Source organism: Phoxinus phoxinus (assembly GCF_949152265.1).
Source record: "Phoxinus phoxinus genome assembly, chromosome: 11".
NCBI lineage: Eukaryota > Metazoa > Chordata > Actinopteri > Cypriniformes > Leuciscidae > Phoxinus > Phoxinus phoxinus.
This window is the reverse complement of record NC_136886.1, coordinates 30,451,856-30,467,077: the sequence shown is the minus strand read 5'-3', so window position 1 is coordinate 30,467,077 and position 15,222 is coordinate 30,451,856. Positions and strand designations below refer to the sequence as shown.

At 40.1% G+C, this 15,222-nt stretch overlaps 2 protein-coding genes across 6 annotated transcripts in view; one reads left to right on the top strand and one right to left on the bottom strand.

The window, feature by feature from the left end:
• The window catches only part of dzip1 (DAZ interacting zinc finger protein 1), a 25,180-nt gene extending 12,937 nt beyond the window's left edge, over positions 1 to 12,243 (top strand). For 2 of the 4 annotated variants that reach the window (XM_079627610.1, XM_079627612.1), the window contains exons 12-18: positions 7,215 to 7,363; positions 7,458 to 7,644; positions 8,414 to 8,567; positions 9,317 to 9,645; positions 9,723 to 9,865; positions 10,275 to 10,449; positions 11,858 to 12,243. In XM_079627610.1, coding sequence (XP_079483736.1) covers positions 7,215 to 7,363; positions 7,458 to 7,644; positions 8,414 to 8,567; positions 9,317 to 9,645; positions 9,723 to 9,865; positions 10,275 to 10,449; positions 11,858 to 11,943 — 1,223 coding nt within the window. In that variant the 3' untranslated portion in view covers positions 11,944 to 12,243. Of the gene's footprint in view, positions 1 to 7,214; positions 7,364 to 7,457; positions 7,645 to 8,413; positions 8,568 to 9,316; positions 9,646 to 9,722; positions 9,866 to 10,274; positions 10,450 to 11,299; positions 11,449 to 11,857 lie in introns of all 4 variants that reach the window. The other 2 variants (XM_079627611.1, XM_079627609.1) reach the window with 2 other exon arrangements.
• Positions 12,202 to 15,222, bottom strand: LOC307006534 (claudin-10-like). Of its 2 annotated transcripts, none has more exons than XM_079627622.1 (5): positions 14,828 to 15,222; positions 13,781 to 13,942; positions 13,625 to 13,706; positions 12,687 to 12,794; positions 12,202 to 12,586 (listed from the first exon to the last, which is right to left on the bottom strand). In XM_079627622.1, exons 1-5 carry the CDS (start codon positions 15,057 to 15,059, stop codon positions 12,367 to 12,369), a joined length of 804 nt encoding a protein of 267 aa, XP_079483748.1. In that variant the 5' UTR covers positions 15,060 to 15,222; the 3' UTR covers positions 12,202 to 12,366. The 2 variants fall into 2 exon arrangements, with proteins under 2 accessions (XP_079483748.1, XP_079483747.1); XM_079627621.1 differs by having other exon boundaries at positions 12,235 to 12,586; positions 12,657 to 12,794; positions 14,828 to 15,157.

The following is a 15,222-nucleotide window of genomic DNA, read 5'->3' as shown; positions in this document are numbered from 1 at the left end:
TCTGGTAGGGGAACACTTTCTATGGCCCCTTTCACCAGTAGAGTCTGTACCTCTTGTTCCATAACCCGAGCCTGTTCTGGAACCACTGCAGTCAGTACCACCCCAGCGAACTTGGGGGGTCGGTGACCGAACTGCAGTCTGTACCCATTTTTTATTATATTCAGGACCCACATAGATATATTCGGAAGGCGTTGCCATTCTTCTACAAAATCTACTAAGGGAACCAGCCTCTCGAGACTGGCCTCGGGTGTTTTTCGAGCACTGTTCTCGACCTCCTGAAACGGACGACCGGCAGGAAGAAGTCGAGAAGGATTTTGTGACCATAGTCGATGCTCTTTTGCAAGCTTTTGGGGCGAACGCCACGGTGTGCGTTCGCTGGAAATCGATGCGGCCCGAAGCGTCCAGGACGGCGGGAGAACATCTTTTTCCAGAGGGCCCCGCTGTGAGAACAACCTCGATTGCGCCACAGCGGGGGGGGGCAGCCCTCCGAGGTCCTACCATTCCGGTTAGGACCTCTTTCCCGAAGCCCTCTTCGCCTGAAGGACGGCCCTCAGGTCGCCCTTCTGGTTAGAGGACTTCGATTGAGAGCGTTTCCTCTGTTGCCAAGCTCCCGGAGGAGGGGCTCTAGAAGAAACGCTCTCTCTCTGATCCTGGCGGTGGGAGCTAGTTGACGGCTGGGGCTGGCCACCTGAGACTCAGGTGGCCAGGCCCTCCTAGACCCAGATTTCGAGCGGCGAGGGAGATACTGCTGAAACGCCACTGACTGTTTTTTCGCCTCCTGAAACCTGTCGACGACAGTAGTGACTGCGTCGCCGAACAGGCCAGAAGGCGATAGCGATGCGTCCAGCAGAAAAGCTTTATCCTTCTCCTTAATGCCTGAAAGATTTAGCCACAGATGTCTCTCCGTAGCCACCATAGCCGCCATAGAGCGGCCAATAGCACGTGCCGTCTCTTTAGTGGCCCGGAGAGATAAATCTGTGGCTCTTCTCAATTCCGCAATATCCGAAGGTGACGGTCCCTCGCCCTCATCCAGGTCTTTAAGGAGGTCAGCCTGGTACGCCTGCAAAATCGCAATTGAGTGCAGAGACGTACCAGCCTGACCAGCCGCCATATAAGCCCGGCCAACCAGTGCAGAGGTGTCCCTGCACGGTTTGCTGGGCAGCGCCGGGGTTTTAAGCGAAGATGCCGCTTCAGGAGAAAGATAGCTCGCTAAGGCTTCCTCCATCGGCGGCATCTTGCCATATCCCATCTCTCTCGCACCCACCACATTACTATAATAATATGAATTTGGTGATGAAATACGGAAAGAGTGGGGTTTTTCCCAGGATCTGGAAATCTCTTTATGCAGATCTGGGAAAAATGGCAAACCCCGGCGCTGAGGTTGTGAGCGGTGCTGCAGGAATCTCTCGTCTAGCTTGCTTTGACAAATATCATCCTGCTTATTTTGTGGCCAGCTGATGTTTAGTCTGGCCACAGCACGTGTCACAACCTCCACCAACTCCTCATAAGCGGGGACGTGAGCCGGCGAGTATGACTCACGTTCCTCGCTGCCGATGCTGAGCACATCTAGTTCCTCGGAAGCAGACAGCTCGAGCATCGGGCGATCGTCGCGGGCAGAAGAAGCCGCGGCGCGGGCTTCTGCACCGTGAGCGAGCGCTACAGAACCTTCAGATGAAGAACGAGAAAGTGCCGCAGCAGTCTCGTTCCCCTCTGAAAGATCCTTTTGCGATCCCCACGATCTAAGCCGCCGCGCCACCTCAACGGACGCGGGACCCGAACCGCGGGGATCGCGAGCCTGGCCATCATCATTGAAAATGGCCAAGCGGGAGCGCAGCACTCTAATGGGAAGTGCTTCACAGTGTTCACAGGCAGCTCCCTCGAGAGCTGCCTGTGCATGCTGCGCTCCCAAACAATACACACACATTAAATGCGTGTCCCCACCCGTGAGAAAACGAGGGCAGGGGTGCACACACTTTGTATATTGTTCACTCGCCATGACAGGGATTTTTGTAACAGACAAACAACACCAAATAAGACAGACAGTTTTCACAAAGAACGCTTGCTGAAGAGCGAAAAGCTAATGTGTGTGTGTGCCGGCGTGACTTTATACATCCGGTTATGCCGTCACATGTTACGTCACGACACAACACCAATCAGGATTGGATTAGTTTCATTCATACTTCAGATACGCACGCTAAGGGAGCGTCCCCAAAGAGTCGTTTTCAACGACGCAGTGCGAGTTCCCTACGAAAGGGAACTCAACTGCTACTATCAGTGGTGTTGCATGTTGTAATGTCAGGCTTTTGGAGCTGAGAATCTATATGCAGCTTTATTAGGGCCCAAGCCTTGAAAAGGCGAAGGCCCTATTGTTTTCCTCCGGATTATTATTATTATTATTATTATTATTATTATTATTATTATTATTATTATTTTTCTTACGACTATTCGGGCACTTTTGGGTCTCTTAACGTGCTCAAAAACTCTTGAAACTTTGCACAAATGTCAGAACCCGCGGCCATTAGAGCCGGACTGAAGCTGGTACCCGGGCGTGGCAGGGGGGCTCGACAGCGCCCCCTGGAACGCGGTCCGAAAACTTGGTCCATAAATCAAACACGCTTGCGTGTAATAATATGAAACTCGGTACACTTATAGATCTCATCGGTTCATATATCCTTCGTGCTCTGACTTTTTACCCCAGCCCAACAGGAAGTCGGCTATTTGGCGTAGTTTAAAAAACACATGCAATGGAATTTAAAATACTCCTCCCAGAAAATTCAACCAATCACCACGAAACTCGGTGTGCATGAAGTCAAGACATGGAGGATGAAAAATTGCCAGGGGATTTTTGATATCTCGAACGGTTTGGCCGTGGCGAGGAAACGAATTTATGGCGAATATTGGAAACAGGAAGTGTGTTATAACATCCTCATACATTAATTGATCTTGATGAAACTTCAGCAGTGTGTTCGCTGTAAGAGGCCGATCACATGGATGTGACTATTGTGAGTCAAAGTTATAGCGCCACCAACTGGCAGCAGGAAGTGTGTCACTTTCAAAATGCTTTAAAATCACCCTCTTATTTTTACCCGATTTGCTTCAAACTTTATGTGTATAATGTAAACACACGGCAGATGTAGACCTGTGAAAGGATTATTGATATCTTAAATACTGTTGCCATGGCAACGCAGCAAACTTTAATATTCTTTTTTAAAGTTTTTGAGACTCTTAGCATGCTTGAAATTGCATGAAACTCGACAGACACTTTACATTTATTGCCTAGTACACTTGTGCAAAGTTTCAGAAACGGGCGTGGTAAGGGGCTCAGTAGCGCCACCTTTAGTCAAAAATGGGGTATTAGTTTTACCTACAGTAACAAAAATCGGTATTTATATTTATCTCCCCGAGCCGGACAACTTTCTAATTTACAGTCATTAGCTCCGACCAACAGGAAGTCAGATATTTTGGTTTGAATGTGATTTGATGGGAATTTTGCCAGTCTCTCTCAGTGTCTGTGTGTGTGAGAGAGGAGGGGGGGCTTTATTTTAACCCTTTCTCTGCTGTGTGGGACTTCTCGGGCACTTTTGGGGCCCTTAACGTGCTCGAAAACTCTTGAAACTTTGCACACAGGTCAGAACCTGCGGCCATCAGGGCCGGGCTGAAGCTGGTACCCGGGCGTGGCAGGGGGGCTCAACAGCGCCCCCTTTAACGGGGTCCGAAAACTTGGTCCATATATCAAACTGAATATTGCATGAATTAGTATGAAACTCGGTACACATATAGATCTCATCGGGCCGAACAACTTTCGTGCTCTAAGTTTTACGCCAGCCCAACAGGAAGTCGGCTATTATGGGTTGTATAAAAACGCACGCCCCTGGAATTTTATATACTCCTCCAAGAAATTTAATTTGATCTTCACCAAACTCGGTCAGCATGAAGTCAAGACATTGAGGACGCTAAATTGCGGACGGATTTTTGATATCTCGAATGGTTTGGCCGTGGCGAGGAAACGAAGTTATGGCGAGAAAAGAAAAACACAATGTGTTATAACGTCTTCATACATTTATTGATCTTGATGAAACTTCAGCATTGTGTTTGTTGTAAGAGGGCTATCACATGGATGTGACTATTGTGAGTCAAAGTTATAGCGCCACCAACTGGCAGCAGGAAGTGTGTTACTTTCAAGATACTTTTGACTAAAGTGGGGGGGTTATTTTTACCTAAAGTCACAAAACTCGGTCTGTATATTATGCTTATCGATCCGGACAACTTTCTCTTTTACAGTCATAAGCTCCGACCAACAGGAAGTCAGATATTTTGGTTTGAATGTGGTTTTGTCTCTCTCTGACAGAGTTCCCCCTGCCATTCTCTCTGTGTGTGTGTGTGTGTGGGGGGGGGGGGGGAGGGAGGGAGGGAGGGAGGGAGGGCACACACACAGACAGCCCCCCCCCCCCCTTTTCTGTGTGTGTTTGGAGGGGAGCAGAAAGACTCACACTGATACAAGCTCTAAAGCAGAATTCTTCTCGACAGTCAAAGCGGGGTTACGTTATTGCCCGTCGTGCACAGGAACCCGAAAGGCAACGGGGTGGCGGCTTTATATATATATATATATATATATATATATATATATATATATATATATATATATATATATATTTATTATTATTTTTTTCTTAATTTAGTCTTGCTGGGCAGCCCAGGTCACAGTGACATCGCATCATGCTGTATTTTAAACATAAAATGGGCTTTATGTAAGAATGTTTATGTATGAATTACTTTTTTATTGCCAATATGTAAACAACTTGATGAAACCAAAAAAATCTTAAAAAACTAGATCTGACTTCCTAGGCTCTCGAGGTGAACGTTTTTGCCGGGAAAATCAAAAGGATGTGACGTTTACGTGTGCTTCTACTCAGTGACACATGAGACAAATGTTTATGTTCAGGATAATGCCGAAAGAGCTATTCTGTACTCTTACTCATTATAAATGTGTTTACTATCACGTTTTATGCATATAATGCGACCTTTGTGCATAAAAGTATTAATTTCTTCTTTACTGACCCCAAACTTTAACAGTAGTGTACATCTGCTAACGGTTAACTGTTGCTGCGTCCCAGTTCACCTACTTATACTATGCCCAAAAAGTACATACTTTTCAATGTGTAGCAGAATAGTTGATAAGTTTTGGAAACATACTACTTCAACATAATTGCGTCTTTAACTGACCTCTCTGACGCTTAGTTACATACATCCCATCACTGTTTAACCTGGCCTGTCAATCATCTGTCACAGTTAACATCCTCCACATTCAATTTAATTGAATTTCCTACCGTTTCGGAAAGAGCATGTTGATCTGCCAGTCATGGGTCTTTCATGCTGAGAACTCTCCTTTAATTAGCAAACGAATCTTTATAAAAGGTCACAATGCTTTTGCAGATTAAATATTATGTGGATAACATTGAATAAATATATTTACGTCAATTTAGATACTGATTATTAATCACTCAAACATCTAATCCTCTCTACTTAACTGTTTGTCTTGCACATCCGCCATGTTTGTCGTTTTTTAACACTTTATTCGTGTTTGTAGTTATGATCTAATCGCCGTCAGGATCTGCACTTCGGATTCTTACCGGGAAAAGTAGACCATCCGGGTATCTTTGGAATACTTGTTTCAACAAACTACAATTTGAGACACATTCTAATTCTAATTTTGGATACTAGTAGGGATGGACAGTATGCAAATTGGGACGCAGCATTGCCAGCATGTGTCTTTTTGGTGGACACTAGCATATGGATGGCTTCAAAGCTAATGTACATGTATTAACAAACAGCCACAAAATGTGATTTAATGGGGTCAGTATGGGTAATACCAGTGCAAAATGAGATGTTTTAGGCCAGGGGTGTAGATTTGAATATGCCTCAGTCCTTCCGTAACCCCTGCACTCTTCTCTGACCTCTTTGCGCTGTCCTATTAGAGCAGTCCAGCTCAGTCCATAAACTGGATCCTATAGTGGAGCTGTCTGAGGAGGAGAAAGGTAAAGCGGTAGTGGTTGAGTGGCATGCTCGCATCCTGTCTGCATGATCTGTTGCTTAGGTCTGCGTGTTCAGTCTGAGCTTGTGTCGCCAGCTAACTAAAGATCTGTCTCCTCAGTAGACACAGATGTTACAGCATGCATATAATCATTGGACAGCTCAGAGCAAGAGAAAGGGAATGTCCATGTGGAGATACAGGAAATGAACATGTTTTAAATGTTATTTACGGGTTTAAAAAATATAAAAGAGACAGTGTACAAGTGCAGTGGCATTTCCAATTATATATTTTTTCTTTGGTTGTGCATTTTACATTTTCATTTTTATATTTTAATTTTTTCTTCTTTCCAATTTATGTAAGGTCAGAATAAATAATTTTAAACAATATTATTTTTTATATAGTTTTATAGATCCATATTTGCAGCTAATATTAACATCAGAAGTGGTCAGGTGACAAATGTTTTTTTTTATATAATTAAATTGTACATTTATATACAATACTGTTAAAAGGTTTGTGGTTAGTATGATTTTTAAAAAAGAAATTAATACTTTTATTCCAGCAAGGAGGACGCATTCAATTAATAAAAAGTGACAGTAAAGACATTTCAAAAGATTTCAAATAAATTATTTCTTTAAATACTTTATATTCAACAAAGAATACTGAAAAGCTGATCTATTGTTTTTAACATAGATAATAATCAGAAATATTTCATGAGCAGCAAATCAGCATATCAGAATGATTTCTGAAGGATCATGTGACACTGAAGACTGGAGTAATGATGCTGAAAATGCAGCTTTATCATCACAGGAATAAATGACATTTTAAAATATTAAAATAGAAATAATATATTTTAAATTGTAATAATAATTCCAAATATTTTTCAGTAATATTTTAACAATATTTTCCAAATATGTGTTTTTGATCAAATAAATGCAGCCTTGGTGAGCATAAGAGACTTCTTTAAAAAAAGTAAATTCTTACGACCACAAAATTTTGAACGGTAATGTGTACATATTCATAATTTTTATTTAGTCTCTATGCAACTGCATTATTAGAGCATCGCTATTCCAAGTTAAAAGTGTTTTTTTTACAATGAGTGGCAGCATCTGCCGAAGCAATGTAGAAGGACAGACAATGTATTCCAGAAGATATGCATGTTACCATAATCATCTTATATTTTCAGATTCCTCTAGCATCTCTGAAAGCCACGAGGAGAGCCGGTCGTGGCAGCAGGAAGTGCAGGAGCTGTTGAAGAACCCGGGTTTGAGGAGAGACATGCGTCTGGCAGCTCAGCAGAACCTTGATGATAGACTGCAGAACTTAAGCATCAAGGTAGTGAGTGTCAAACTGCATGAAAAAAATGTTTACTTATGACAGTTGAGAAGCCATAGCACTGTATAACCTCAATGTCTCTGGTGTTGTTCAGGGGGTCAATGGTCTCTCTAAAGGGGTGTATAAGAGCACCATGGTCCAGATTATCACTGATCGTCAGAAGAGACAGGAAGAGGATCCAGCGTATCGGAGGGCACAGAAAGAGATCAACCATAAACTAGAGCAAAGAGTGAAGGAGAGAAACACGGAGCAGCCAGCCAAGCCCAAACAACACGAACAAGGTCAGGACTTGGCTTTGCGGTTTCAAGGCTGAGAACAAGGCATTAATAAAGCCGAATGTCCACCAAAGCGTTTTTTCCAGAGGCTAGCTTTTTTTTTCCAGTTGTTTTCAATGTGAGCGGCACGTATTTAAAACGGCAGCGCTCATCACGGTCACTTTTTACCCAGCCGTCCAATCACAGTGGAGGAGGGGCGGGACAAATACCACTGACCACCTGTCACATCCTTCTGCTTGTACAATGGCAACAGACAACAGCAAGCGTTATAAACGTAACAAAATAATTTAAAACAAGAGCCAGAGCGAAAACTTTACATTGTACTTTTATCATTTTCATATAGAAACAATACAAAAACAGACTATCTGTGAAATGCAATGCTAGTAACACTTCTGTGGCTATTCCATATCATAGCAAGCAAAGCGTCTCAACTGAAAAAAACGCTGCACTTCCGAAGCACTCTGTGTTTTCAGCTGGCTAAAAACGCTTTGGTGAACACGCTGCGTCAGAAAAAAGTGATTTCTGAGAAACTGTTGATATTTGACCCAACGCAAACAAGCACACCCCTCCCTTCATTGCTCCGCCCCCAAATTGCAATAATGCATCTCTTGATCATAGCTGAAGCAAAGCAATAGTAATTTAGAAGATGATGAATGAACGCCAAAGAAGAACAAATACACGGTTTAATACGCTCTGTATTTTAGTGGATGTTTTGTTTCCAGCTTGGATCATTTGTTTCAGTTAGGATGCAGCTTTTTTTCTTGTTCTTTTGCAGGGATGCAGTCCAGACCCAGATCCAGCAGTTTTCCATCAACAGTAACTCGTGTGGTGTCAGGTCCTGCTCCCAAACAGCATCACACTCCACAACCAGTCCCACGCAGCAGAACCAGCACCCTGCCCAAGACCTCCACACCACTGCAGCATCACAGGTACTTTTACTACAGCGTTAGGGTTTTATCTTCAGATAAATGAAGTCAAATTTGAAATAAAATCACTAAAAAAATAAGTTAAATAAAATAAATAATAAAAATCCTTGTCTTATAATGCACATTATTGTACATTTTTATTTTTTGTTTTTAATACTAAACATATCCAAAGCTGGTGGGGCAAAAACATTTTTTAACCAATCATGCCCCAATGTATACATTCAACAGTATCATTATATTATTATTAATATACTAATATAGTATTTATTAATATTTTGAATTTGTTTTATTTATACATTTTTGTTATTTAATTTTTCGTAAAAGTTCTAGTCTTTTTTTCTTTTCTTTTTTAGGTTTTTTTATGTCTGTTTAGTTTTTACAAATTTAATTTTTACAATTTCATGAAGATGTCTTGGCATAAATGTAAGGTTTTTTTATACTTTATTTTATTTTAGTTCATGCTTATTTTATTTAACAGAAATGTATAATAGTTTTAGTTTTATTAGTAGTTGACGATAACACTCACAATCAAGTTTCAATCAGACATGCATCACATTACAGAAGTGAAAGGCTTTGCAAATGTAATTTCCTGTTGACTATAATTTATTTAGTTAGTTTGCTGTTCATGATTTCACTTTGGCTTAAATGATCACAGATTGTATTGTTATCGCTCTTTATCAGTATCTTGATACTTAGATGCAGTGGCTTTTTCTGTGTTGTCTGAACATGTAAATATTATGTCTCGCTTGCAGAACCCCTCCATTCAGCTCTGATGAAGATTCGTCCGAGGAAGAGGAGACGTCTGAGGACGAAGCCCCTCAAACACAGAAGAAATCCGTCCTGGTCAACAGCACCGCAGTGAAAGCCCAGACTGCTAAAACTGAGCAGCGCCCGAGCCCTCACACTCCTGCTGTGCGCTCCGCTGCTCCCGTGATCAGTGCGAACAGGACAGATGTGACCGCTCTGAGCGAGAGCGACAGCGAGTGGACCGACGGCAGCGAGATCAAGGAGATCAACCTCTCACAGCTGCACAAACACAAACACACCGACCAGAATGGAAATGTGGAGAAGATTACTCACAGTAAGACTCGCTTCTAATGTCAGTTGTTGTATTGCATTGGATTTGTTTTATATTTGTATTGTGTGTGTTTTCTGTAGGTAACGTCAAAGCTATTGGCAAAAGCCTTGAAAAACAGCTGGCGACACGAGGCCCAAAGAAACCAGCAGGGGGCGTTAATACATTCCTGGAAAAGCCAACAGCTGTCAAAAATACAACGCAAGATGTAAAGAAAGTCCTAAAGGTGAGATCTGCCCCTTTAAACAGATACAGATGTTTATACAGTAATATGTTGCATAAACATGGCACTGAAATCTACAACAATGGAGAACAGGTTATTTATCTAAATATTTGCATATTATATCGATATAAAAATACATTAAATATATTATATTAAGTATTTTTGCACTTCAATCAAATAATGTAGCTCATCGCATAACTGTAGGAAATATTGTAGATATACAATTCAAATTGGGTTCAGTAATAGTTCAGTAATAAATGAATACTTTTATTCAGCAAGGACACATTAAAATGATCAAAAGTGGCAGGAAAGACATTTATAATATTTAGAAAGTTATTTATTTTAAATAAATATTGTTTTTATCTCTATACCAAATTTGTAAAGTGTTGTTTTTCTGCTCTGTTGCTTTCAGTACACAGATGAAGATGATGACGATGATGACTGGGATATCTCCTCTATAGAGGATGTGCCCGCTGTGCCCAAACCCAGCCAATGTCCCGTGCCCGTCATCAGGAAGAGCCTGGACAAGAGTCTGGACTCCAGCACTAGTGTGTGGGGCTCATCGACGGGCAAAGGGCACAAGCCAGGTACATACAATTCCTTTTTAACTAAACATATTTTCAAGAGTCAGCTAAGAAGAAATCATGGTTATAAATTATTTACATCATACAAACTCAGATTGCTTGCCGAAAAGCTACACTGAAAAATGTTTTATATGGACCAACTAAAAAAAACTTTCTGCATCTTTACATTTTCAAAAAAACATCACAGTTTGATTTATAAGCTGTTTTCTTAATTGGGACCAAAAAATGTCCCCACAAGGACAAGGATTCTGGATATTGCCATCTTTGTGAGGACATTTAGTCACTGTTAGTCAGTTAGGCAATTTATTTACCCACCAACTTCATTGGACCATTTTAAAATATGCATCATATTTTCTGTTATGTATCCACATTGAAAGGCCACATTGGCATGTTTTTTTTTTTTTTTTTAGTTGGTTCTGGACCTAAATAAAGTTATTGTTATTTAAATGTTTTTGAAAAAAAGTTTTTTTTTTTCTTAAAGCTACACTATGTAACTTTTTTGTGTTCAAAATGTACAAAATGTATATAATGAGCGAGTACATGAGAGAGTTACATACTCCAGCTTTAAAAAAGCAGAGCTACCAATAAATAGACTCAAAGTCCATGACCCATATCTAACAGCCTAAACTTTAATTTGGTCTGTTTACAACTTAATTTTACCATAAACAAAAGCTAAATTAGCTATAATATGAAAGTATAATTTTTCTTTTGAAGAATCATGTTAGTCACTGTTCAATTTATTTACTTACCAACTTCAATGAACCTTTTTTAAATACCCATAATATTTTCTGTTATGTAGTACTTACAAAAAAAAAAAAAGAAAACCGAATAAACCTCACATTAATTTCTGCAGTCAGTAAAGCTGGCCAGTATAAAACACGTAAAGGAGTTAAAAAAGTTCCAGGAATTTCTCCATTACACACACAAGCAAAGATCTGCTGCAAGGAGACGGCTGTACCGAACTGTAATGGCCAACGTAGCTCTTATGACGAGAAAAAACAGGTATGCTTGAACTTCCTGTCCTCTTTAGGGACGCATCTTGTGACATCACGTCCTGTTTTTGGTTAGTTTAGATGTCTTAGATTTGTGTTGCGTTCATATTTCATTCAAACCTCACTAGTTTGTTTAGAAGAGGGCCGAGACTCATCTTTTCAAGTGTCTCTGTCCGCTTGTTTTGTGCACACGAAGGTTCGGATGACAGCGTTCACACTTGAACCGCACTAACAGAGCAATCGCAGTCAGTTTGATACGAACCAAAGTGTGAGCACACCCGTAGTAGTATATTTTTCTGGTGTTAAAAGACATTTGAACCAGTGTTTCGTGAGTCGTGACCCCTCTCTTATAAGCAGAGACTCTTCAGCTGTTGCTTGTCTTCGGACTGTGTTTCTGATTTATTGTTTGTGTTTTGCAGGCCTCACAGACGCAGGAACCAGCAGCACTCTCAAGAGCAGCTTAGTGACTGTCAGTGACTGGGATGATGATTCGGATGAGATATGAGAAAATGCAGCAGAGCAATACCAAAACATTCACAAGCTAACAAACCTCATAATTGTAATACCCAGTATCTGTTGTAGCTCAGGCTTAGTGTTTATTCAGGGACAGCAGTGCAAAAACAGCCTTTCATTCCTTGAGTTTGATATTGACAGTGTTAAAGGTACTTTATATGAAATATAAAGGTACAAGTACAGCTTATACTAAGGAACATCTAAGGGATATTGCACTTTAAAATAATTGCCTCGTACTTTTTGATTGTTTATATGCTAAATGATTTATTAAATTCACTTTTTATAACACTTCAAAAGATTCTTCTTTGCTTTGCACTCCTGTTATATTAAAATGTCTTGCATTAGAGAACTCTCTTATTGGAAAAGTGTCAACAAACATTGCAAATGTTTCTAGATTATTTCTTTAAACACTGGGTTACACAGCTGAGTCTATGGGGGGCCTTATGGGTCTGACGGTTCTTGAAAACTGTCTTTCTTGTGTTCCTCTCCTCTCTCTTCTTCCTCTTCTCTCACTGTATGATTGCTGTGAAGGAGGGATGAAGACTGTTGTGGGTCTGGACGAGACGGGCAGCATGTACGTACGTCTGGTACGTGCCGTCATTTTGGTTGGGGGTCTTATGAGTTGTTTATTGAATCTGAGGAAGAAAAACAGGTAAATTTAACCACATATTCATTGCACCCCCTATTTAGCTTGTTTCCACGTACAGTAGATGTAGACTGTGTGACGGGCCAGACCTTTTGGGGAATGACTCTTTCCCGGAGAAATAGCACATGACTGCACTTCCACATATAACCAGACACGAACCTCCCCAACCAATGAAGAGAGCGGCACCGAGCTCAAACCTGAGAAATAAGTCACATATTGATCATATTGATATCAATTGATGAAGAATTTATTTTATGTAATTTTAATTAAATGAAATGGTATTAATGTTGAATTACATTTATATTTCATTGAACATAAGTCTACCACTAGCTTATAGTCCACACAGCAATCTATTTTGCAATTGAGAGTTTACATGACAATGAAGTACTAAAAACTGTCTTACGTCTACGTCTTGTGCCACACATTTTTAAAATAACTAATTGCACAAAAATATTAAATTGACTTATAAGTCCTTAAAAAGCTGTTTTACACAGTCACTTAAATTTAAAAAGCCACCTGTCACTTTTGCTTATTTCACTGGCTGTCTCAGAATCTTACGGCCAATCACACTGCACCAGGGTTTAGCCGGATCAGTGTGTTACTCCTGTCAGTGTGTGTTGGCGTCTGTTGGAGCTTGTATGTTGAATCAGCGTTTGTCGGGTCATGAAATGTCGGAAAAGTTTCGCACTGTAATCTGGTGATTGTCCACGGTGGTCAACGTCTGTCAGTACAGTGTGAATTGGCCGTTAGAATTAGAGTTTTCTTTTGCATCGCTTTTGCCTATCTATCTATCTATCTATCTATCTATATATCAAATCCATCCATTGTATTTTTGGTGATGATCCAAGGAACAATTCTGTCTCAGAAGACCAAAATATATTTGATTCCTCATTATATGACCCCTATAAGCCCTTTGGTACATCATGACATGTATTTTACGTCAATTACTACAATATATACTTTCTAAAAAAAATAAAAACACTTTCAAAGTTAAACATACAGTAATATGACAGTCATAATTACGTACTTTGTTTCTAAGAAATATGGATCCACAAATTCTGAACGCACTTTATCCCCCCACCAGGAGTAGACTATCATACCACAGAACCCTGCAAAACAGACATCAGTTAATGATACTCAATGTATGCTTTGTGCAAAAATGATTATGAAGGAATATTCATACCGGATGCCATGTACGTCAATGCTGCTGCGAATGTAACTCTGGCGTTGGCGAGCTCAGAGCCTCCGATTTTGGTACATTTCATCCCAATGAGGGCAAGCACAGCTCCCCAGAACCCAAAGATCACAGAGACCACAGACAGAGCCCTGCACACATGCAGGAAAACTAACAGCCACACAAACAGAGGACATTAATCTTCTCCAAACACATGACCTGATTGAGAAATGGCACAATATTATATATCACCTTGGCTGCATTTATTTGATTAAAAATACAGTAATATTGTGAAATATTATACAATTTAAAATAACTGTTTTTATAATAATATATTTTTAAAGTGTAATTTATTCCTGTGATGGTAAAGCTGAATTTTCAGCATCATTACTCCAGTCTTCAGTGTCAAATGATCCTTCAAAAATCATTTTAATATGCTAATTAATCATAATTATTATTTGCTGCTCAAGAAACATTTCTTACTATCAATGCTGATAACAGTTTTGCTGCTTAATGTTTTTGCTGAAAAAATATTAAAATTAAAAAGTAAGGTTTTATTTAACACTTCTTTCCAGTAATCTTAATGGCAAAAAGTGTCCCAATCAACCTGTATTCGCCCACACATATATATATATATATATACTTTTTTAAATAGATTTGACTGAGAATCATGAGCCATTTATAAAAAAATTTCCCCCACCACATCATGACACAATTTTTCAGTTTGAAGAGTGATTCGATAACTTTACGATAAGGTTTCATTTGTTAACATAACATAAACTAACAATTAACAATATATCTTCATTATTCATTAATACTTATTAATGTTAATCTCAACGTTTACGTTTTTAAGATCAAAAGTTGTATTTGTTAACATTAGTTAATGCACTGTGAACTATAACATGAAAATTAACATTTTTATAAAACAACATTAACTTTTAATAAAAGGTTAATAAATGATGTACATTGATATTGCTCAATGTTAGTCCATGTTAGTTAATTCGTTAACTAATTACAAGTGAGACCTTTAATAAAGTGTAGGCAGTGATTCCTCACCAGACAGGTCCATCATGGAAGGGAAGTATTTACAGTCAGATACTCCTGTGGTGTCTGAGACACAGTCCATCCAGAGGTTGGAATAGTAATTCCCGGTGGTCAGAACTGCAGTGCTGACCTCAGAGAAGACCCAGTACTCAGTGGCCAGAGTGGAACAGATCAACATCCAGCCACACAGACAGGACACAAAGCAGCCGATCTCCACATACATCACCACTGTCCGCTGCCTCATGCTGCCGGCTTCATGCCACGAGTGAATGGAAGAAAAGTTAAAAGATCGATGGAAAGAAAGCTCCCTGAACTGCTGAGAAGATTCAAGTCAACATGGAATAAAATTACATGGTGGTGTGTGTCCTTCAAGGACAGCTTCTTCCTGTCTTGGTATCTAACCCAGT